The 24,875-nt window shown below is 33.9% G+C and overlaps 3 protein-coding genes and 1 long non-coding RNA gene across 8 annotated transcripts; 3 read left to right on the plus strand and 1 right to left on the minus strand.

The window, feature by feature from the left end:
* The first annotated feature begins 1,080 nt into the window (after window positions 1-1,080).
* On the plus strand, window positions 1,081-2,526 carry LOC136062734 (uncharacterized). Its single transcript, XM_065762194.1, has one exon. The coding sequence runs from the start codon at window positions 1,081-1,083 to the stop codon at window positions 2,524-2,526; it is 1,446 nt and encodes a 481-aa protein (XP_065618266.1).
* A 10,030-nt stretch (window positions 2,527-12,556) lies between these two features.
* On the plus strand, window positions 12,557-15,372 carry LOC112033757 (dihydrodipicolinate reductase-like protein CRR1, chloroplastic). 4 transcript variants are annotated; one of them, XR_002885280.2, is made up of 10 exons: window positions 12,557-12,743; window positions 12,841-12,963; window positions 13,069-13,143; window positions 13,224-13,289; window positions 13,434-13,529; window positions 13,661-13,777; window positions 14,525-14,617; window positions 14,873-14,969; window positions 15,075-15,161; window positions 15,265-15,372. XR_002885280.2 is itself a non-coding variant. In XM_024066538.2 (10 exons), the coding sequence occupies exons 1-10, from the start codon at window positions 12,633-12,635 to the stop codon at window positions 15,295-15,297; spliced, it is 903 nt and encodes a 300-aa protein (XP_023922306.1). In that variant the 5' UTR covers window positions 12,557-12,632; the 3' UTR covers window positions 15,298-15,372. The 4 variants fall into 4 exon arrangements, 3 of the variants coding, with proteins under 3 accessions (XP_023922306.1, XP_065618275.1, XP_065618276.1); XM_024066538.2 differs by having other exon boundaries at window positions 14,868-14,969; XM_065762203.1 differs by having other exon boundaries at window positions 14,868-14,969; window positions 15,075-15,372.
* LOC112033776 (protein COFACTOR ASSEMBLY OF COMPLEX C SUBUNIT B CCB2, chloroplastic) lies at window positions 13,293-19,581 on the minus strand. 2 transcript variants are annotated; one of them, XM_065762206.1, is made up of 7 exons: window positions 19,273-19,569; window positions 18,886-19,039; window positions 17,415-17,606; window positions 17,183-17,282; window positions 15,030-15,371; window positions 14,487-14,583; window positions 13,293-13,734 (listed from the first exon to the last, which is right to left on the minus strand). In XM_065762206.1, the coding sequence occupies exons 1-4, from the start codon at window positions 19,357-19,359 to the stop codon at window positions 17,272-17,274; spliced, it is 444 nt and encodes a 147-aa protein (XP_065618278.1). In that variant the 5' UTR covers window positions 19,360-19,569; the 3' UTR covers window positions 13,293-13,734; window positions 14,487-14,583; window positions 15,030-15,371; window positions 17,183-17,271. The 2 variants fall into 2 exon arrangements, with proteins under 2 accessions (XP_065618278.1, XP_065618279.1); XM_065762207.1 differs by lacking the exon at window positions 17,183-17,282 and having other exon boundaries at window positions 19,273-19,581.
* A 4,340-nt stretch (window positions 19,582-23,921) lies between these two features.
* On the plus strand, window positions 23,922-24,796 carry LOC136061385 (uncharacterized). The gene is made up of 3 exons (XR_010624446.1): window positions 23,922-24,390; window positions 24,488-24,606; window positions 24,718-24,796. It is a non-coding gene; the product is annotated as an uncharacterized LOC136061385 (long non-coding RNA).
* Window positions 24,797-24,875: the final 79 nt, after the last annotated feature.

Here is a 24,875-nt window from a genome sequence, read left to right on the forward strand (position 1 = left end):
CTTCCTGGCCGCATTTATGTGGATAGGACCCCTGAACAGTGCTTTCTCAGCTACCGCCACTCACATAAGGCTAAAAGTGGGGTGATGGGACATGTACTCAAGTGGGTGCCTGGATGATGAACAAGTGGACGGAGGAGATGTAAGAAGGCAATGCTATATAAGGGAAGGGTACCTCTGATAGAGGGGGATCGAAAAATAGGAGAGGAAAAGGATATATGAGATGGTTGTAGCCCCAGGAATTGTAACCTTATATGATCAATGAAAAACATCTCTTCGGACGGAGTATTCATATTAGTCCGAGAGCACATTAATCCAAATCTTCCCATTTGCATCGCTGTTTGATATTGTTATTTTCATTATTAGTCTAGCTCTTTCACCCACTCTCTACAAAATTTATTGTTTTGGGCTCGGTGGGCCAAGGACCCATACCTTTTTGGACTTGGGCTGCAAAAACTGACCCACAATTGGCGCCGTCTGTGGGGAGAGCTTGTGCAAGAGTGAAAACAACAGTTGATGATGACAGGACAAGGTGAACAGCAAGCAGAATCCAGGGCATCCCAACACGTGGACCATTTCGCCAACCTAGAGAGGAGACAAAATCGTGAGGGTAGCGTACACACAGTGCGCCTTAGCCAGGGCCAATCGCAGAGCGGAAGTCACATGTCCCATGCAAAGAAGAACCGCGACTTGCAACTGGAAATAGAAAAACTAAAGAGAGAGCTGCGCCATGCAAAGAGGAAACGGGCTTCCTCATACTCTGAGGATGATCTTGATGATGAGCAAGATGTCTCTTATCAGCACAAATCCAAAACACCAGCCAGCGAGTCCTACACTTGTGAGGAGGAATCCATCGCAAGAGACAACGTAGAAGTCCATCACACGAGGACATGGAGAACGATGCCATGAATAGAGCTCTGAACCAGATATCTAAGTCGCCTTCACGCGTAGGATAGAGGAGGCTAGACTCCCTCGGCGTTTCAACCAGCCAACGTTTACCATCTATAATGGTAAGACTGACCCCGTGGAGCATGTGAGTCATTTTAACCAAAGGATGGCTGTCTTCGCCAGAGAGAAGCCCTGATGTGCAAGGTTTTCCCTTCCAGTCTGGGGCCTGTGGCTATGAGGTGGTTTGACGGCTTGAAGGCAGGCTTCATCAACTCCTTTAAAGAGCTCACTCAGGCATTCTGCTCCCGTTTTGTCACATGCCGAAGAGCAGCCAGACCCGTCTCTTCCCTGCTATCCTTGTTCATGCAGGAAGGTGAATCCTTGAAGGCATATTCAGATAGGTACTGGGAGATGTTCAATGAGGTGGAAGGTAACAATGATGCAATGGCCCTCAGCACATTCAAGCTCGGCCTCCCTACTGATCACGGTTTGAGGGCATCCCTATCTGGCAAACCAGTCGCAAACGTGCGTCAGCTAATGGACCGCATAGAGAAGTATAAGAGGGTTGAAGAAGATCAGCAGCAGGGCAAGGGAAAGGACAAGGTTATCTCTCAGGAGAGGAGGGATTCGCGGTCGGACCGCTACAATTATAATAAACCGCGAAGAGATTTTGCCGGGCAATCAGGATCGACGAATCCTCAATCGGTCAACACTGTGTTCAAAGAGCCAGTACACCAGGTCCTGGAAAAGATCAAGAACGAATCGTTCTTCAGGTGGCCGAACAAGATGATAGGAAACCCCGAGAAACGCAACCATAATCTCTACTGCCAGTACCATCAAGACCATGGGCATACCACGGAGGATTGTAGGAGTCTGTGGGATCACCTGGACCAGTTGGTCCGCGATGGTAAATTGAAACACCTCCTGCACCCCTCCAGTGGCCGAGGGCGGACGGGGTCAGGGCCACGCAGAGATGAACTCCCAAAGCCGCCGCTAGGGACTATAAACGTCGTCCTCGCCGCGCCAGGAAGAACAGGATCCTGGCCATTGAAGGTTATGACAGTAGGTCGACCACCCGTAAGCGAGTCAGGCCGAGGACCTAAGGGAACTAAGTCTGGTGCCCCGTTGGTCATGGGCTTCTCGGACGAGGACATGATTGGCACCATCCAACCCCATGATGATGCACTAGTTATCACCCTTAGGATAGGAGGGTACGATGTAAAGAGGGTGATGGTGGACCAAGGCAGTGCCGTGGAGGTAATGTACCCAGACCTCTACAAAGGACTAGGCCTAAAGCCCCAGGACTTGACGCCGTACGATTCCCCTCTCTTGAGCTTTGAAGGAAGGCCTGTCGTTCCGAAAGGCCGGATACGCCTATCAGTGCAGTCTGGCGCCGAGGTGGTAGAGTTAGATTTCATAGTTGTGGATGCATATTCGCCTTACACGGCACTAGTGGGCAGACCTTGGATTCACGCACTGGGGGCTGTTCCCTCTACTTTGCACCAAAAGGTCAAGTATCCGTCAGGAGGGCAGATACGCGAGATCCGAGGGGACCAGTCTGTTGCTCGTCAGTGCTTGGTAGCTGCCATTCAACATAAGACCCCAACCGAGTCCTCGGATGCACCCGGGAGGGATTTATAGCAACTACAGACTCGGGGATTGCCCTTCGAAGAACCAGATGAAGCCACTCGATGTGAGGATCTAACAAGAGTGGTCATTGGAGATGATCCTGATAGGTTCTTTCAAGTCGGATCCCAGCTGCCCCTCCAAGAGAAGGAGGAGCTAATAGAGTTCCTTAAGCGAAATCTCGATGTATTTGCCTGGAATCCCTACGAAGCCCCAGGGGTAGACCCGGAGTTTATATGCCACCACTTGAAGGTGAATCCACTGATCACCCCCAAGAAATAGCCCATTCGGCGCCTATCCAAGGAGCATGCTGATGCAGTAAGAGACGAAGTGGCGAAACTCAAAGTGGCCGGGGCTATCAAAGAGGTTTTTATCCCGAATGGCTGGCAAATACCGTGGTGGTGAAGAAGAAGAGTGGGAAGTGGCGAGTATGCGTAGACTTCACGGATTTGAATAGGGCATGCCCCAAAGATCCGTTCCCAATGCCAAAAATAGATCAGAGCTTTAAGTACACGTGGCAAATTGTCGGCCGAGGATTGAACTCTTCCCACGTGGGAATCGTGTAAGGAGGTCTATATTCCCTGTATACGTAGCTCGATGTAGACGGTGCAACCTACTATGGTTGTTCCGTTGTTGTATTGGGGTTTGTTTAATTTGGATTTTATTATTTAAAATTAAAAATATTGGTGAAATTATATTAATTTAATGCATTATTTTTGGAGTGGGTTTCAGTTAACTTAATTAATAAAATCTCTAATAGTTGAATAAAAGATCTGATATTCAATCTCCGCTTACACAAAAAACTGATTGATGACTTGGTTTAATGATAAAAAATTATTATCAAAAGTAGACACTATATGTTAAAACTCTTAAAAGAAAATTGTAATTATTTTTTTAAAAATAATTTGAATATTTTTGTATTAATTTTTTTTTGTATTTTTTTTTTTATGGTAATATTTATATAAGAGTTTGAGTGTTTGGTGTGGAGGCATTTTTGAATGGGGACAAGGTACCGACCATTTGGAATACATAAAGTTAGCAAACAGGTTGATGCTTTGCTTGCCAGTGGTTTTGTGGAATTTCTGTGGGGGCTGTGGCCAAAATCTAGAGGCACGTGACATTGGCAATGCAACAAGGCCATTATTTTAATGTTTTTTCCTTTTTCTTTTATTTTTTTAATGAAATATGTTTTTTTTTTTTTTAATGTTTGTTTCAAAATCCTTAATTGGTGTAATGTATGAAAACTTTTATATATAATTTATATCAATAAAAAATAAATTAGAGAATTTTGAGAAAAGATAAACTTCATTTAATTAGAATTTATTTAATATTACACTTCTTTAATCAACATAAAGCATGCATGATAATTAAGTTTTTAATTTATTTATTTTTCATATTTTTTAAAATTTAAATGCAAATAAGAAGAAGCTTGAGTATTTTAAAAATGACTAATACTAGGTACATAAAATTTTCAACAACAATTTCACAATAAATATTAAGTGATAAGTTATTACTAGTTTTAATATAGATCCATCATTGAATTTTTTTTTTTTTTTTTTGGTCCATAAGTAGGTAATAATCAATAATAGCTTGCCACTTAAATTTATTGTGAAATTGTTATAAAAAAATTGGAGACATAGCATTTCTACTTGAAAATTGATAGGATAAAGTTATAGGAAAACTCCAAAACTTCTATTTCACAATTATGATCATTTTTATATATTATAATGAGATATGCAATACTATAAGAATGACTGCCAAAAAAAAGGAAAATAAAATAACATAAGAGCAAGGTCATAAGTAACATCACTAAGGAACCATATTGTATTTGATGAGTAGGGTCATGATGTAATTAGTTAATAAACTAGTAGGGTCATATTGTAATTAGCTAATAAAAAAGTAGGGTCGTATTGTATGAGGGACGTTGACCGTGTTTTTTTTTTGGTGGCTAGAATAATATCGGTCTTAATAATTATGAATAAGAAATTGAGGAAACAATCAATACTCTTAGATTTTATTACCTTAAGGATTGAAGAAAACATCAATGCATCAAAAATATACCTAGGCATTATGGAGTATAATCTCTAGCTATCTCATTTAGAGATACCTTATAACTTTATATAAAAGTTTTTTTTTTTTTTTTTTTTTTTTTTTAATTTGAGAAACATATAAAGTTGTTTTATAAAGTTTGAATGCTTTAATTATGGGTGTTCACTTGGTAAAAAAATTATTTGCATACAACAAACTTGAGATCAAATCATGTTCTTACCGAAAGTATGAAGGTTTAAAGGTTTATAGGTAGTGGAGGAAAACAGGTGAAATTATTGATCTAGTCCTTTAATTAATAATTGTGTCAATTTAGTACTTCAACTTTCGAAGTCGAGTTTTTTTTGAGAATGCTGTCAATAGAAAGCATTCTCAAAAAAAAAAAAAAAAACTTTCGAAGTCGAGTTAATTTCATCGTTAGATCTAATCTTTATTTAAAATTTAACAAAATTAATAAATGTGGCAAAACATACATTAAAGGACTAATGTGGAAGGTGTAAAATTTTAAAATCAAGTCAATTTTAACTATTAATTATTGAATTATAGATGGATATCTCCATTGGAAACATCAAGACATATCAATTGAGTTAGAGAGATGCTACGTCTACAATAATTTTACAACAAATCACAGGTGGTTAGTTGTTATTGGTTCAAATTTGAAACTAACACTAAGATTACTTTTTTGTTCCAACAATAACAACCAGTAACAACCTGCCATTTAGGATTTGTTATAAAAATGTTGTAGACATATCATTTCTCATTGAGTTAATAGGCTTTTGATGATTTGATTTTAAAAGTTGAGGAACTAGATTGACACAATTAATAGTTGAGAGACCAAATTGAACCATGTCCAATAGTTAGAGGACTAAATTGGTAACTTAACCACAAAAATAAGAATTAAATGAGAAAACCACCCCAAAAAAGTAGTTAATAAAACTTAAAAAATGAAAATTTTCACTTGGGTTTTCTAGTTCCCAACTTTTTGCTCTATATTTATTGAGAAGAATTATAACTGTAACATTTTTGCAATAAATCCTAGGTGATAAGTTGTTACTGGTTCTAATTTGAACTTATAATTAAAATTACTTTTTTGCCATTAATAACAACTTATAAGATTTGTTGTGAAAATATTGTGGATATAACATTTCTCATATTCATTAGGTAATTGAGCTTGTATATATATATATATATATAGTATCTAGACCTCTTCGAGTATTCGATTATTCCCTTGATTATGTGCAGTCCTCTCCGTCCCCCACACACACACCAGGTTATTGGAATATTATGTTGTTAATCACCCGTAAATCACTTTCATCACTACTTAAGAAATTGAAATTCAAGTCAGAACCTCAGGCATCTGTTCACAGATTAGAGATGTTATAAAATATAATGAAGTTCTGTTAGCAACATTCGTAATCAATAATGATACCTCCCTCACATTTTCAAGAAGATGATTTGAGCAACCAATTATAGAAGGAAAGAGAAAAAAAATTATTTTGACTTGTTCTGAGCCAATAAAGACGTATGATTTGATGATGATGACCGTGCGTGGTAGTATTATATTTTTTTCTCAATTTCTTTTTTTGATAGAATAATATTTTATATCAGTTCCAAAAGAAAAATTAGAAAGCCAATGGTCAAATATGGGACCCTAAAAGGGTATGATGGAGCAATCCTTAGTTGGTGGGGGATGTATTGCAAAGATTTTGCTGAGGTGATCGGCCTTCTCGACCTCAAGCATTTCTTTGAGCACACTACAAATAGAGCTAGGCGATTTGTCTCACTTTTAATAATTATTTATCATTGTGTCTTAATACTACTGTACATGTACCCGCTAAACCATCATTAATTGACCCTTCAAATTAGAAGTGACTATCATCGTATAACCCGTACGCATATTATGGCAAAACAAACATGAGGATTTCTCGTAATCCCAAAGGCAGAGCCTAGCTAGCTAGGTTAATTTGGTGCAATTCTCCTTTTGAATTGGAACCAAAGTCCAGCCTCGAATAATGATACCATTTGATTGAACGTGGAACTTTTGTACTAGTTGCCCTTCAATCACAGCAAAAAAAAAGAACCCCGGTTGCCCTTCAGCTTCAATCACAGCAAAAAAAATGAAACCATGGTTGCATGCCCTTCAATCACAGCAAAAAAAAAAAAAAAAAAAAAAAAACCCTAGTTGGCCCCTTCAAAGTTCCATTTCACAAAAGAAAATAGAACAATTTAGACCAATCGAAAACTTTTAGATCCACTTTATTTCAAGGGTCATGAATGGATCTATTATGAGTCTATGACTTTGAGATGGTGGAACTTCTTTTATTATAGTTACTTCTAACGAAATACAATGAAATAATAAGCAAAAAACAACTTGAAAATGAGAATCCAACAACTCAGAAGTCTAAACAAAACGGTAAGGAAAAAGGAACATTATTTAACAAGAGTGATAGGTGAACCAACATTCAATATTAATTGTGTATCATGCAAAACAATGGATTTGTGAGCTATACCCACAAATATTTTGTTTAATTAGTTAGACTGTCGGTAGAATCAGAATTTTCTTCACCTTAAAAAACATGTGCTGCCATAAAAAATTCGATTTTCTTTTTCTTTTAAAGTTCCAGAGTTTTTTTTTTTTGGTTTCTCTTTTGGATTCAATCTAGGCAGCCAATAAAATAACAATTATTACTAATATTTAAGAAAGCTATGCTTTAACTTTTCCAATCAAATAAATACAATTATTTTTTTTAGAGTTTTTTTTGGGGGGTTGAAACTTTGAAAGTGAACTGCCTAATATGAGACTCCTGCATTAGTTGGGCTCTCTAGGACCCATGAAAATGATGGAGCACCACCTGTGGATGCTGCATGGGCTAATAAAAATGCTTCCTCCGTGGGCAAGTTTGCATATATGGTTAATTCGCAATTTGCAGTATTATTTAATGTCTCAAAAGTCAAATCTCGATAGCCTGATTTAAAACATTATATATGGTTGCATAAATTTAATTACAATATGGTTTGCAATTTACATATTTTGGCTTGAGTTTGACGCAGTGTGAGTTGTCCAATATACAATCAATCAGCTATAGAAATTTTAGTCATTTTCTAAGTTATCGTAACATTGTTTTGTTTGTTCAATAATCAGAGAAAGTTATTGAAAGGTATAGGACATTTAAAGTCTTAAATCTCACTACCTTATTGCTGAAAAAAAAATTTACCATATTGATTCAATTTTTTTACTTTCTTTCTGATGATAGTTACTGCGTACTACAATTGAGTTAGATTGAAGTAAAAAGGATTTGATTTCTTACACGTTCGTTCATCTACTATCATTATTCATTAGTAGAAGAGTTAAAAATTAAAGGGTTTTTTTTTTAATTATTTAAATTATATACTTTGATTTTGTTTGTGTATGTGTCATTATTTTTGAAAATTTTATAGATATCATTTTAGCGTAATGTGGTATTGGAAATGATTTTATGATTGTGGTGGAAATTGGCTTGGTGTCTCTGTTCATAGTTCATGCAGTACTTTTTTGGGCCCGTTTTAGAATTAAGTGGGTTGGTTCTCTATTTCAACAATTTGATTATTCGTATTTGTTTCTCTCTAGAATCTAGATTGCAATTGATTATGGATTGACCCAACTTCATTGTCCCAGTAATCTTATACGTGTCACTCAAGCTCAGTGTCAAATTGATGAAGAAGAACGAGCTGTCTTTGTTTGTCGTATCTTGAACTCTAATCCTAGCCGTTGGATTTGAATACTTCAAAACATCATGATTAATTTGTAATCCAAAAGTTATCCCATTCTAACTATATAGTCTAATCACTAAAGTACCGTTCAATATCGGAATTGATTGATATATATAAAGGGAGTTAGTTAGGGACTCATTAGGATAACCCTATCTCTTGACTTTTTTAAAATCTTAACCATTCATGCTTCAGCAATGAATGACTCAAATTTGATTAAATCATCAATATTTATTTTAAAATGTTGATGATATGATAGAATATCAACCATTCATTAATTATCAATTGTTGAAAATTTTAAGAATTCCACCACTTAGTTAGCTAATTAGATTTTTTTTTTTTTTTTGAGGATTTTAATTCCCACAAAGTCTTACCTCACATGGTTACCCTAATACTCCCACTAAAATTAAGAAATAATAACAAGTAGAACCTAGAATGGTCAACCTAGTTACTTAATTATTTTTCCTAATAATAATAATAGGATCATGTTAATGAACACCATAAGATTCCTGTTAAGGAATTGTTTTATGTTAGAATTTTGACCAGCTTTATAAGGTGCAGAGCCAATAGAACGAATTTATGAATTTTCTTTTTCTTTTCCTTGAAACCTAGTTACAATAATTGGATTAGATGGCTCCACACCAGTCACCTTACTGGTCGGTGGTGTGGCTTTTTTTTAAAGCTTTTAAACTCTTCAATTTGCCACCAAAACATGGAATGTCGACTAATAAAAAGAGTTATCTGTTGTTATTTAATTTTTAATGTTATACATAATTTTCTAACCTAATCATATTCTCTTGCCCTAAAGTCAATCAGAGGTAACAGTGTATTTAATTTATAAGGTAGGTGCTTTGTTTTTAGGTGTATATGGGGAAGTACAAGTCAACATTAATTACTGACTATTCTGCATGCGGGTGTGGAGCTTGCTTAACCCTTGATTAACAAAACCAGGTCTAAGTCAATCCCACAAGTCTCCAGCTTGATCAGGATTACTATTGCTTATCTGTCAAGGACTTCGACCCTTCATTTAATTACTATCTATTCATGATAGGGCATCATCTGATCATCATTCATTTTGTAATCCTCTATACCAAGTTACCCACATTTTCATTATTATTTACTTTTGGTTGGCTACATTCTGGACTAACATAGTAACATCTTGTTTGGTTTGTAGGATAGTAGAAGGCAAGGAAATGGGTAACAAAGAAAATAAATGAAATCCATTGTTTAGTTAATAGGAAACAGAAAAGTAATGGTACGGAATAGCTGTCCATGGGACCTCCATTTTTTACCTTTTTGGACTTATGTTTGAATTAAAATACTTTTACCTGCTTGTGCATCAATTACTTTTTTTTTTGGATGATCATATTATATCAAACGACTCTTTCCTATCTTTTTCTCGATATGAATCACTCCTATATTGCCTCACTTACCCATTTAACATTCTCATTTTAGTTGCACTGATTTTATAAAGAAAAAAAGTTTTACTGCATACAAGGTTATGCGACAGCAAAAAGAAAAAAACATATGTCTAAGAGTTATATGTAATACACATGATCAGGTGGTCCCAAAGAGTCCCATTTTTTTGCTGCCACATAACCTTGTATGCAGTAATTGCTACATACTTGTATGTAACAAAACCTTTCTCTTTTATGAACATACATGGAGAGAGGGAAGAATGTTTTGAAAAAACTGACAATGATATATATCCAAAATGACCTAACTCTTAGATACACAACACAAACTTTAAACTTCTTTAACTTATACTCATTTTCTGATGTGGGATTAACCCACAGTTTTTTCTTTTGAGAATATTAAGTATTTTAATACAAACACGGGAAGAGGAGAATTTTTTTATACAATATAGTATAGCTAATCTTATAACAATCTTATAAAACTTTTGTTTCTTGAACTTAATAGATATTCTACAATCACACAATACTTCTAATGCATATGTCTGCTTCATCCACCTTACTCTTATTCAATAATTCACAATTTTTTTTCCTCTTCACACTGAAATTATTGATCCAAAATATTAAAATGCTAACTCCCCAATGCCTTTTAACGGTCAAATCTCACTACTATATAATCTTTATTTCTTCTTTTATTAAAGTTACACGACATGTACTTTATTTTAGAGTTACTTACCCTTTAAGCCTCTAGTTTTTCAACTTGGAGTTAACTTCATGTCTAGTTTCATTTACTAGAACTATATCATCTAGAAAAGAATATACAATAAGGAACTTCATCTTCAAACCGTCTAGTAAGTTCATTCATAACCAATATAAAGAGATATGGACTTAAAATTATATTCTTGTTGCAAAGCTATTGTAATAAGAAACTCACTTATGATATTCTCCACTTGTTCTCTCTTTTTTCCCTTTCCTTTCCTCTCTTCATTCAAACAAACATATGGAAAAGTATTTATTTTTCTCTCACTTCCCTTTTCTATTTCCTTTCCTTTCCCGCCTTGTCAGTTGTTACCAAATATGGTGCTAAGTTAATTACCCAAGTAATTTAATTCCTTGCTGTCAAACAACGTCAAAGAAGTGCTAATTGCAGGATACAAAACTGGACACTCTTTTTGTTTGTTCTCATCCAATTCATGGATTTAGTATTTTTCAAAATATCATATTTAATTTAATCCAATAAAAATTGGGTCTCATCCAATATCATGTGTAACATAAGTGTTACACATTATGCAACAAACTCTAATCATGTGGTTTATTATAATAAGTGCATTAAATTATATTAAAATCATTTGTTCTATGTGAAACTCTATTATTGAAGTTCCAACAAATTTAAAAATTAGGAATTTTATTATTAAAAATTTCGAGAACTTTAAAAAGGTACGTTACTTATTTTAAATTATTTTAATAATTAGGTAAAATTTGGAATATGTTTTCACATTATGCGTTTTCTTTATGTAACTTAAGAATATATTTTTTCTTTTATTCTAATTTTTTCTTTTATTACTTAAATTTGATATTAATGATTTTTTATATATGTTCTTTAGTTAACCCATGCATCAAACATGTGTATTAATGTAATGCTAGTATTGCCAAGATGCAAGAACCTTATAATTCAACTAGTTGCCACATCTTGGTATTTCCAACGAAGACATTCAGGATTCAATTCCCACCCCAAAAAAAAAAAAAAAAAAAACTATTGATATATCAATTAAAAAAAAAAAAAGTACTATACTAGTATTTATCAAGGTTTTCAGACCCAGATCGTTCATTGAACCGTAAAAAAGAGAGGTTCAAACTTTTTGAGGTCGAACCAAGGTCGAACCGTGATGACGTCATAATTAATTTAATAATTAATTAAAGCCTAAACGTAGATATTAAATTTATAAAACTAGCAAAATTGAATAATATATCTATATATGTGAGGGAAATTTAATGATTTTCAAGCATATATTTAATAATTAAATAAGAAAGTTAATAAAATAGAATAATAACCATGAAAACATTAAAATTTATGATTAATTTTTGAAGTAAAGTTGAATATCTTTGAAGGATTTTAATTATAATTTTTTTTTTATTTCTTGAAAGAGATAGATAATTTAATTAAGTAGAATAAAATTGTGTTAAGTTGTTTTTATTAAAAAAAAAAATTGCTAAGGGGTTGGACTACACGGTTCTTGCCACCGGTTCGTGAACTTCGGTTTTAGGGGTTCACAGAATTGCCACATATGCCCAATTCTTTATGCTTAAAAAACCGATTTTCATCCTAGTTCCAGGTTTTCATGGTCCGACCTCCCGGTCCGGTCCGGTTCTGAGACCTATGGTATTTATTAATATTGTTGATATAGCAGGTATATATTTGTATATAATCTTTAGTTAACCCATGCATCAAACATGTGTACTAATGTACTACTAGTATTTCTAAGAATCTTGTAACTTAACTAGTTGACACTTCTTAACATTTTCAACATAGATATCCAGGATAAAACCTCTACCTTCAACTATCGATGTATATATATATATATATAGTAGTTACTATTATTCTTATTGATACAGCAGGCTAGTAATTGTTAATTTGTTACTTTTTTTTTTTTTAAGAGAATCTGTTAAATTGTTAACTCTATGGGAGTAATTTAGCACGATTCCTTTGCCACACATGCGCCACTTGGCATAGCTGCTAGGAAAAATTACAAAACATGCATCCTTGTCAGGTTATAGAATTCCCTCCAAAAACTGACCAATAAAAACCCATAAACCTTATCTCAATAACAAAGAGTAGCATATGGTTAGGAAAACAGGCTTATCCTCTTATGAAGAAGACCCAGTTCGGCTTCGAAGTAGTAGAGCTTTTGAACAGCCATGGCAACCTTGAGCTATCACTTTCACCCTACAGTCTACAAGAGTTCTCCAAATACTAAAGCTAGACCTTCTATCCTTTGCTCAATGCAGCCCTCTCAAAGTAATGTCAAGGTAACACTTCAATGTCTCTTTCAATTTTTTTTTTTCCTCCATACAAAATTATATTTGAAACTGAGTTCTCTCTCTCTCTGTGTCATGTGAGGTATAGGTTATTGTAAATGGAGCAGCAAAGGAAATAGGAAGGGCAGCAGTAATTGCAGTGACTAAAGCTAGAGGAATGGAGGTGGCTGGTGCAGTGGATTCATATCTAGTAGGAGAAGATATTGGGAAGGTTTCCTTTCTTTTACTAATTTGCTGATTGCTTATTGGGGGTCTTTATTCATGAAACTCATAATTTTTCCCAACCCCTTGTGATCTTTTTTCATTCTTTAAGTAGGTATGTGATATGGAAGAGCCTCTAGAAATTCCCATAATAAATGACCTCACCATGGTATTAGGTTCCATATCCCAGGTAATGTAATACCATGACCTCTCTATGTCTCTCAGGGTTTAGTAAAATTAACCTTATACAGTTATACTCCATTTTGGTAGTCAAAAGCAACAGGAGTTGTCATTGATTTCACTGACCCTTCGACAGTATATGACAATGTGAAACAGGTAAAACGTAAAATCTCCCTTAATTTAAAATAAAAATATTTATTAAAAAAAAAAAATCTGATTCATAACAGAAGTATTTTATAATTGAACTTATAAAGCATTACAAAATCTAATTGCCTATGGCTCGTTTCTACATCCTATTAGGCAACAGCATTTGGGATGAAAAGTGTGGTTTATGTGCCTCGAATTAAGCTTGACACAGTAGCTGCATTGTCCAAATTATGTGAGAAAGCAAGCACGGTGAGCACAGGGTGAGAGGTTATAACAGTTGAACTGGCCTTGATTTTTCAATTTGAGTTTTACATCTTAAAACATTTCAACTATTTCTTCTTCTTTTTGGCATTCAATATTTCAATCTCTGCTGCTCTCAGGGTTGTCTTGTTGCTCCAACTCTATCCATAGGATCTATACTTCTCCAACAAGCAGCAATATCGGCTTCCTTCCACTACAACAACGTTGAAATTGTGGAATCAAGGGCAAGTCCAGCGGTAATACAGATCATTTTACTTATAAGATTTTAACTAGTCAAGAAAAGTCATTCAGATTCCATGAATATCTATGTAAGTGTTTCAGAGTTTATTTTTAAGAAAGTTCATAAAAGAATTTTTCACATAAACATATTTGGAAAACAAATATAGACCCAAAAACACTCCTTAGAACATCTTAAATATATAGCAATTTACAAATCCTTTCATCTGTCTTTTCCAATTTGTTTTTCTTTTTATTTACAATACTTGAAAGGTTATGATGATCTTTAGACAGCTTCTGACAAACTTGTATATTAAGTATGAAGTACCAGAAAATAATCGAACATTTGGTACATTATGCCATTACAGTCACCTATTTCTTGGTGTGTGTATGCATCAAGAAAAAATGAGTTGAACTACTATTCTGGGTCATTTTAATCATTTTGAATCTTATTGATTAATATGTCAGTCCAAATGCCAGGAAAAGAAAATTTTATATTGCAGCATTCGCATATGATGTGCATATACCTCATTTGAAATCCATTCTTCAACCATTTTTATTTTTTCCCATTTAATTATTCATTTATGTGTTACATAAAATATTCTCCTTTTGTAAATAAGCATACCTAGATGCAGACACCACCCGACAAAAATTAGACTATGCATTGCTTACTCTCTGCCATCATATATTTAACAATTGAATCCAAGTTCTAGTAGGAGATAACAATACCTTGCACTCTTAATACTAAAATTGTCTTTGATGGCCAGGATCTTCCATCGCCAAATGCCACCCAGATTGCCAATAACCTCTCCAATCTTGGCCAGATCTACAATAGACAAGATATTTCAACTGACGTTCTGGTAAGCCTAACAGAGAATTCATCTAAATTGGTCCTAGATTGAATCTAAGTCACAAAGAGGTCTTACCATTGGGATCTGGGATTTGAGGCTTATATAGGCTTATGTATGTAGGTTATAGCAAACTTGTAAATGAAAAAGAAAAATTAACATAAAGATGGTATGTCTAGATTTTATAGAATCAAATCAGTATGAAACATTTAACAGAAGCCCATTTAAAACAAATCACATTATTTTTCTGTTTTCCTGTAAGGCAAGGGGTCAAGTTCTAGGAGAAGATGGGGTTCGAGTGCACAGCTTAGTCCTTCCAGGACTGGTTTCCAGTACAACAGTCCACTTCTCTGGCCCAGGAGAGGTGCATTTGTGGTTTTCCTTTTTTGTTTTTGTTTTGAGAGTATGGACTTGAACAATTTACCTTTATTACCCTGCTAATCTGATCCTTAAATACTGCTTGCCACAGATTTACTCTCTCAAACATGATATCACTGATGTGCAATGTCTCATGCCAGGCCTAATCTTGGCCATTAGAAAGGTCGTGCGCCTTAAGGTAACCAATCAAATGCCATTTTATCTTTTATTTTCTTCAAGCATTCTGCTTTTGTCCATCTCCAAAGTAAGAATAGTCCTTCCCTTCTTCATTATTCTTGCAGAATCTGGTGTATGGCTTGGAGAAATTTTTGTAGAACACCACTTCTTCTATCTCCAAAATCCGGAACCTTAACCTGGGTGTTAATCAAAAGATCCATACCATATCATCCTGCAAACAAAGATTTGAAAGAGGAAGGTCAGATAAGAGAAACAGCAAAGAGGGAAAAATCCTTTTCTTTTCTTTTAATGAGTTGTAATTAACTGAACATATGAGAGACATTAAAGTTTTGTGGTATTCAATTGGAATACAACATGATGAATGAAGGCCAATTTTCATGCAAAGATTGTTAAGTCTTTTCTCAGATATCACATAGTCAACATAATCAAAGCAGATACTTCTGGCAATTTATCTGTTACTTCACTCCAAATGATTACTTTCAGTTCAAGGGACTAGAATAATGACCAAAATCTTGCAAGAGTTACTTTAACCAACCAGCTATAGAAGTCCCAAGACTATTTGTACTTCATTGCAACTAATTTCAGCTTTAGCAATAGAATTTAGGAGAAAATTTCCTCTCTTGAGCAATAACCATCGCCAATGCATTCTCATCTATTACAGTTTAAAACAATTGAAAAAATAAAATAAAATAAATAATGCATTCACTCTAACCCTTGCTCCCTATCCAAGTAAAGAAATGGAAATATAATATTTTAGGTCATAACACATCACTTGTATCTTCTTCCATTACAGAACCTGAAGAAGATCCCATTACATTGGACCTGCTTAGATCATCCAGACACTAGAGCATAGATAAGTTTGATCAAGACTATATAATATGTTTCACCATTATGGATCTTACTATAATCCTTTCCAGCATAGATAATACATATTGAACTGGATAATTAAATGAAAATAACTAATTAAATTGTCAACCACAAGTTAAAATTTATAAGGAAAAAACAGATTCAATGATTTTTAAGGGATACAGCCACAGTTTCACACACATCCCATGTGAAGGCCAAGTTTAGCATTTGAGGACTTAGTATTAGTTAGAGCTGCTAATCTAAAAATATATACATTAACAATGATATTATACTAAAGTCTTGAGGAAACAATATTTTGTCCAAGTAATTATTTAATTTTACAATTAGAATTGATATTCCATCAAGAATCCCCATAACATTAAACATTATGGTTTGGCCAAGGTGAAAAAACCTCTTTCTCCTAGAGGCATGTGCAATTAAAAACAAGAAACAATCAAAATCAATCAATCAGTTGTTGAATGAATGGAGAAGCACGATGTTTTTGGAAAGTATGGCAAATATGAGATGATGAGATTTAACTTTTTATGGGGTTCTCAGCAAGATTGCTTCTGAAAGTTTGGCAGATTAGAGTGAATTCTTAGGTGAGGACTAGAACAACTAAAACTGGATACTCAGTACATTATAAATAATAATTTATTACTTCATAAAAAATAAATAAATAAAGCCACATCATCAATATCATATTTCATCTGGTCATTTATCCCATAGGTATCAGTTCTGTATGATCATGACTATCATGACCAGGGTAAATGATGGAAAGATTTAGAGAGATCAACATTTAACAGGATTACCAAAAATCAAGAGAGCGTTAATGCTTCTTGGCAACATGATCTCTGCAAAATGCCAGGTTTCCAAGGACATGAATAGTTCAAGGAACAAATTACACACTTCTTTCTTGGAATTTTGAATGTTGATGATTTTAAAGGAATGATGACTCCGCTATTATCATATAAATCACATCCTTTCATAATTGGTGACTTCTCTGGAATTGCTGAGCTAGTCACCAATGTAGCGTACAAACCAAACAGATACATGCTTTGATAATTTTTCTTTTTACTCTTCTTCCTCACTCTTTTGATGCTGACAAACATTAAAAATAGATAGTGATTATGGTATTTGGCTCTCTTCTTAAGCAAGTCGTGCACAGTTGCTTACCTTCTAATGTTTCTGTGTGAAATAAAAAAAGAGGCCCAAGCTAGCCAATCTGCCAATGCTGGATTAAACTAAAAAACCAATAGCCATTTTCAGACTGCACCTGCGTAACCAGTCATGACAAAGGCATGCACACAGTAATAAGAAAGAAAATCTTTCAAATAGAACTTTATGTTGATATAACACATCCATAACTTGTTCAGAATTTCTTACAAATCCACAGACAAGTTCTTACCTCCAAATTTGTTTGCAAGAGCTCCTATCCAGGCTCTATCTTTATCACTATATGCATAGCTCATGCCTGAAGCCAACAAGACAAACCCCTCAATCTTTTCCATCTGATTGGCACCAGAGTTTGGAACTTGTAGCACTGGTTCTACCAGGAGAGAACGAGTCCCCTTGGGTAACATCTCCCAAAGTACAGAATCTGAAAATATAAATCAAACCTTCATATCACCCCAAAAAAAACTACAGGAAAGAGTTTAAAGAACCACAGCTAAATACGACCAACTTTATTGTTGTAAATTAACAATGTAAATGAAGTTGAGCACTCTGGATAGCAGCAGTCCAAAATGATATCTATTGCTTATGCATTACTCAATAAAAAATGGATACAAATAGAATCTTGTATTGATTTTCGCCAACTTGACAAGGAAATGACATTTATGTCTCACTAACAATCAAAGGAAACCACTATAACCTTACAAGTAATACATTGTATTAGGTGTTGAGTGGAATGTTGTTTTATGTTTTTAAAAGTTAAAACAGAGGTCTAGCACTCCAAAGTTCAAAAGGATAAATATTCTGCATACTGCAGAAAATCATCTTTATCGTCTCTTCTTTAAAAATAAAAAATAAAAGCAATGGGAATAAAAGTACATGATAAACAATAACTATATCTTCAAGTAACACAAGGGGATTGCTGCACCTAATAATGATAAAGAGCACGGATTTGGTTGAAGGATTGAAGATAACAGATCAATCTCCTTCTAATCTCAGTTCTAGTTCTTTTTCAAAATTGAGAAAAGAACACATCCAAAAGACCTCTTGTGGGCACGTGTAGTGTGTCTTATATGCATAAATGATAAAAGAAGCTATATTTTCTCCTAGCAAGAATTTATAAGAGAGCCTGATAATGCCAAGAAAATCCAATTAGGTAGGTAAGCAGGGGAAGGGAATTGAAGTGGGACAATATTTCAGGTAAGAATATACCCACGTTTCTGGAAATATCAGTATGAGACCCAACCAGCAAGGGTAGCTGACATCTCCAACAGAAAAACTCATAACCAAAAAGTGAAATTTCATTTGAAAACAACAGCTACACAGAGAAGCAATACACTTTTAAATAGTGAAAATAGGACCATTAGAATGCAAATGATTTTGCCAACCAAATAAATTTCAGAGGAAAAAGGAACTATATACTATATCTTAAAGCTTGGAAGAACAAATAAAGATTTTCATTAACTATAAATTTCTATTCAAATGTAAATTGATATTTTTGTGCTTAACAATTCAAGTTGCTCATCCTTTGTGTTTGTAGCTACATAGGGGAAGATAAATTTTTATAACCTTGTAATAATCTGATTTATAGATTTTTTTTTTTTTTTTTTTTTTTTTACTTCCATGTCAAATTAACAAGATCCAGTCACAAATTTTAAATTATTTTCTTTACCAAATAAATAAAATGTTGTCCAAATTATGGTTACCTGAGCTCTGAGGAAAATAAAGAGTGTCCTTTATATTTTCCAGGCCAATCATTTCCATCTGTCTTCTAAACCAAGCAAGTAAATTTGTTTTTGATACTTCTTCTGGTATGTTCCAGTAGCCACGTGCACATAATTCTCCTCGAATTGAAATTAACTGAAAATATGAAACAATAAATGCTTCAGAAAGATTGATAACTTGAAAATAACATCCATAGTTATAATGAATTTTAGTCTACATAAAAAATTAAAATAAAATAAAACAAAGCTCTCATTCAAAACTTCACAGGTACATAATTCATAGCACCCCCCCACCCCCCACCCTCTCTTGCATGGCCCATTTCCAAGTGTTTGATTACAAAAGTAATACATGATAATGGGATGATATACCACAGCTATGGTGTTTGTATTGCGAAGCAAGATGTATGTTGCCCAAGCCAGGTCCTCCTTCAAACTATCTGATATATTTTGTGACATGACAAATATTTGCTCAGTGCCTTCAGGGATACTTGCTTGATCAGCTGGACTAGCACCCTGCAAAAAATTTTACATTACCAGGTTTACCAATATATTAAGTACTAAGTAGGGATCAATTGCACTGAGCTAATGGTGGCATTTTATAATTATGAATTATTATGTGTGTGGATTCTTGGGTTCAATCTCTCAACATATTACACTTTGTTGTATTACCATCAATAATATTTAGCATGAATTGGACATTCACACTGCCCGATAGAGTGGGGGGCATTTTATTTGCTTTTCATATACTTTTTTTTTTCTTTTAATCTGGAGATGTTATTAACTCGTCTTAACCATAACATAAATTAATTATCATTGTTTATACCATCATCTATGTTCTAATGAAACCATTAACTAAATTATTTTGGCAATCTTCAATCTTTCTAGAGCATGTGACTACAAACATTCGAATATAGCCAATAATTTCAAACAATTGCAGGGTGGCACAAAGTAGATAGGAACTGTTGGCATGTAAAACACACCATGAATTTATATCTTCAGAGAAACTTCACATCCGACTTCTCCAGATTAAGGAAGATAGCTTTTTAAGAAAGTCAAATTCAATTGAAAATTGAAAATTAGGCTACAACTGCATGCCTTCATCCTTAACAAATTTGTCTGGACTCCCCTAACAGGTATCATAGACACCAAAAAGAGTTTTAAGCCCTTCATATCTCTAAATGAAAATCTCTATAACAAGTCATTTAAGCACAATATGTTAGCACAGGTCAAAGCGATTTGTCCGAGCATCCAAAAATGGGTTGATTGCACTTTCTCCTCTTGACTCTAGTGCAGTTGCAGTCTCCCCTCAAAACTATTGGTAATAAGCATATTGCTTCTAGCCGTTAGGATTTCCGTCACATTTAAAGGAAAAGTAAAAAAAATTTCAAAATTTTTGATGTAAATCCTATAAGCAATGGCCGAAGTGCTTATTACCAATAGTTTAGGAGGGTAATTGCTTAGTTCAGTAGTTAAGGGGGGACATTGCAATCGCACCATATTTAAAGGGGGAAAAGTGGGATTTACGCTTATTATAATCCAATCCATCAAACTAACCAACAATACCACGGACACACCCAATTTCACTACTTGCTGAAGGGGTCGATTGTGAGTAGTTAAAAAAAAAAAGAGTGTCCACCACTTATAGTCTTTGTATGTTGTGAAATTAGGTGTGCTAGATTTATTCAATATCAACCCCAACAAACTAGAACAGAATGTTATAAAATGAACAGTGTCCCCCCCCCCCTCTAGTCAGCCCAGTACAAGCACTTTGAGACCAAGAGCCCAACCAACTTGGTCAACCCTCTGGGTTAAAAAGGAAACGACCTCCGGCCATAGTTGATCCTATCATATGCAATTACTAATATAATAAAATTGAGTACTACACGTTATTTTTACATCATATAGATACCTTCTGTTTGCACAAAATAAATAAATAAATGTGTATATATATATATATATATATTTTTTTTTTTTCCTATCAAAAATTTTTTTATTTATATTTGAACTCTCATCTCTCCTTAGAGATCAAAGGACAATGGATTTAAGAACCAAATTGCAATAAATTATTGGATTAAATCTTATATTAAAATATCTTTACCCATAAGCCGAATCTGAATTATACAATATATAATATTCATCCCCACCCCCCCCCCCCCAAAAAAAAAAAAAAAAACATTAACTCTACCCTGTGAACAAATCATAACAAAACAATGTTAAATCAAATCATAATGGACTAAGAGATAGTATCTATAACAATAGTAATATGAAGTTAATTATAAAATTATACTACCAATCTCATAATTTATTCAAAACTATTGAAGACCATTAATAATATATTATATTTTAACTATAAAACAATAAACTAATTAAATATGGCTAATTCTTTTACATAAAAAAATAACTATGGCTAATTTTTTAGAACTATTGCTAATTTAAACTCCAAGTCTATAATACCTGGATCTACAACTATAATATATGTGGGGGGACGAGGATCCAAAATAGGTAAATAGGCGATCAAGGTTATTTCTGATGAGCTAAAATCCATAAAATGATCTAAGGCAGAGATCTCATGACTTGAAGAGAGATTGGGGCAACTTACTTGATGAAAATTCTGAGGACATACTTCGGACCTTGGAAGGACGAGCACTAGTCGTATAAGGGGCACAGAGCTAGACCACCAAAAGGAAAGAAAACTTATTTGGCACGAAATGCGAGAAGGATAAAGAAAGAAAGATATAAAAGTCATCCCTTCCGCATTAAATACAAGACAACCACTTCTCTGATCGCATTAATGAGGAAGTAGCCATGAACAATGGTGACATAGCTAAGATTTTAGTGTAAAGCTTACTGGTATGTTCTGGATGGGATAAGAATGCTAGGAGTGTGATCCCAACCCTCAGAGTGTAGAATCCAGATGCATTTTAAGTTAGATATATAAAGCAAGATAAAACATCTGAAGAGGGAGAGGAAAAAAGGGAGTAAAGAAAGAAAGAGAGTTCATCTGTTTTGAAATATCTTCTTCAAAGTAGACTTGTGGATCAACACTTGTGTTTTTTTTTTTATTAACTTTCAAATGAGCATCAATGAAATATATACCATATCTCTCTTAATTCTATAACATAAGCCTTCTTGATCTTTGTATTGGGTATTCTAAAATAGGCTTGACTTCCCATCTCTAAAGAAATTAATTGTGATAGTAAATAGCAAACTCATCCTTTAGGTCTTAAAGTTTGTTCTTTCGTTTTTTGCACGCCACAATATACATAATGAAAACAGTTGATTATTGATACCATGTATAATTTTATAAAAAAAAATAAATAAAAAACATTATATTTTTATTGGACAAAGTTTAGTTACAAAATAAGCTACAACCTTATTTAATATATTTTTATTGGAGGTGAAATTTGACAAATTTACCATTAGATTACATCTTCTTCTTATATCCTTTATGTTTGCAAAATTTCTAGAAAATTAAAGATTAATAGCAATGTCATCAAGAAATTGTTTAAATTGTGCTTTTGTAATTTCAAATTATGCATAAGATATAAGCTTATAGATCATGTAGGGATAAAGACCCAAAATTATACATTGAGCAATGGGCCTCATCCAAGGACGTTGGCATGTCCGAAACAAATAGTTATAAGGGATTCCAGTTTAGAGTCTTACAAGTAAGAAAGGAGTAGAAGGCGGTCCGAGGAGGAATTCCTCCTCGGCTATGACAAATATAGCTCAGAGACGTATTCCAACGACAAAAATGACATCCGTAGAAGCTCTAGTGTTAGAAGTGTGTCTCATGAACACACGAGAAGATAGGGAACCCAAAAATATCTAAGGAAAAGCTGCTACCTCCGCATTAAATACACTGCAACTATTTTTCTAGTTGCATTTATGTGAAGAAGATTCCTGAACAGTGCTTCATTGGCTATCGTAACTCATAGGGAGCTAAAAAGGGTGTCTGATGAGACGAACACTTAAGTGGTGGCTTGGACGATTGACATATGGAGGGCCAGGATTACCGGAAATGAGATATATAATGTAAAAGACCCTTGAAGGAAGAGAGATCAGAAAAATAGAGAAAGAATACTGTAGCAATCAAAGTTACATTTGTAATCAAGTTCTATTGATTTATACCAAGGTTTACCTCATCGAATAGTGAATTCATTCAGTCCTACGTGATTTGTTCTTTCTTGATCATTTTTTAAATCTATATTAGCCGTTGTTAAATTCATTAGGGCTTAATTCTTTGACTCACTCTTTACAAATTTATTGTATTGGGCTCACTGGGCTAATATCCCATACATCTTGGGTTTGGACCACAAATTGTTTCTTTACAAATCATATAATAAATAATATCCGATTGATACAAAATTTGACATGTGTATTAAGAGTATAAAGAACATACAATTTAATTGTTAAATTTTTAAAATATGTAGTAATATTTATTTTATTGACTAAATTGTAGCCTTAGACTACAACTAATTTTATAGATAAATTTTGTTTATTTATTTATTTATTTACGACATGCACTAAATGGGCATTCTCATTCTGCTATCAAAATATAAAAGTTTCAATTATACTTAAGAAAACTTTTCAATTTTAGGAATCTTCTTCCTCAATTTTATTTGTTTTTTGGTTGTTGGGGTTTTATGTAATCTAGGAATGCAAAATGATAATGGTTCCCTTCCCTTGTCACCATCTAATCATAATTAATAGGATAAATTATTGATTCCGCTCTTATTGTCAAAACAATCTCTTTCTTCAACTATATCTTAATGATAGGTGACGTTGGTACATGTAATATCGTCAATTTCTGCTAAATAAATGAAAACACTTCATAAAACTAACCATAAGATTTTTTTTTTATAATTTTTTTTAAGGAAGTACAGACAATTTATTTAGGGTGTCGTACCTTTGTATTTACATTGTATACATATTATATCAATGTTTTCATGTTATAATTTTTTGAAAATTACTTGTGTAATTGTGTTGTACCGTGTCCGTATCTGTATTGTGATCGTGCATTTTAAGTTTTTTTAGAGATAATTTCAATTTATAGCCTATGCTCTTAATGATTATTTTTTATAAATAAATTCAAGACACTGAGTAGTTTAGGTGTAAATGAAGATTGAACCAAGACCTTAAGACTATGAACTATACTCCATTCGGATGGAATGCATGATTTGCCTAAATTATTAACTAATTCATTTGCGCTTGCTGCTCCTCCAAAAAAAAAAAAAAAAATCACTTGCGCTTGCTACAACAACAACAAACAAAATTTCCCAGAGAGAGAGAGAGAGAAAGAAAATGTCTACCAACGCAGTGTCAATGTGTTTTAATCCGTTAATTCAGTTGAAAATGCGACCCAATTCCCCGCCAAAAAAACAACCTCAAAATCCACATCAATTTCTGCTCGCAATCAAAATTCTCAAACTCCCACAAATCAACAGCAACAACAACTCAACCTCTCCGTACTTCGCTTCACTCTCGGTCTCTTTCTCTCTGTCTATAAATATGTGTGTGTATTTTTAATGTATGTGCTTTGTAATTATTAATCTTAAGATTGTTTTTGTTGTTGGGGTTTCAGGTATACCTGGGTTGGACGAGTCTTATTTACCCAGATGGATCGGGTACGGGTTTGGTTCGCTTCTCATTCTCAACCATTTCGTGGGTTCAGATTCTTCTACTACCACTCTGCCACAGCTTGTGAGTTACCCACCCACCCACCCACCAAACCCTTTTCTTTCTTTCTTTCAATTCTTGGGTTTTCCTTTGAATTTTGTTTTTTATTTGTTTTTGTTTTTTGGGTTTCTATAGAGAATAGAAGCTCTGGGTCTTTCATTGGCAGCATTCTCAATTGTAATTCCCTATCTTGGAAAATTTCTTAAGGTAATTTTCTGCTTTTATTTTTTCATTACTTGTAACTTGTATGGTTATGTCATTACTTGATGATTTTCAGTTTTTTTGTGGGGGGG

The sequence above is a fragment of the Quercus suber genome, unplaced genomic scaffold (assembly GCF_002906115.3).
Source record: "Quercus suber isolate HL8 unplaced genomic scaffold, Cork oak 2.0 scaffold_447, whole genome shotgun sequence".
Taxonomy (NCBI): Eukaryota; Viridiplantae; Streptophyta; class Magnoliopsida; order Fagales; family Fagaceae; genus Quercus; species Quercus suber.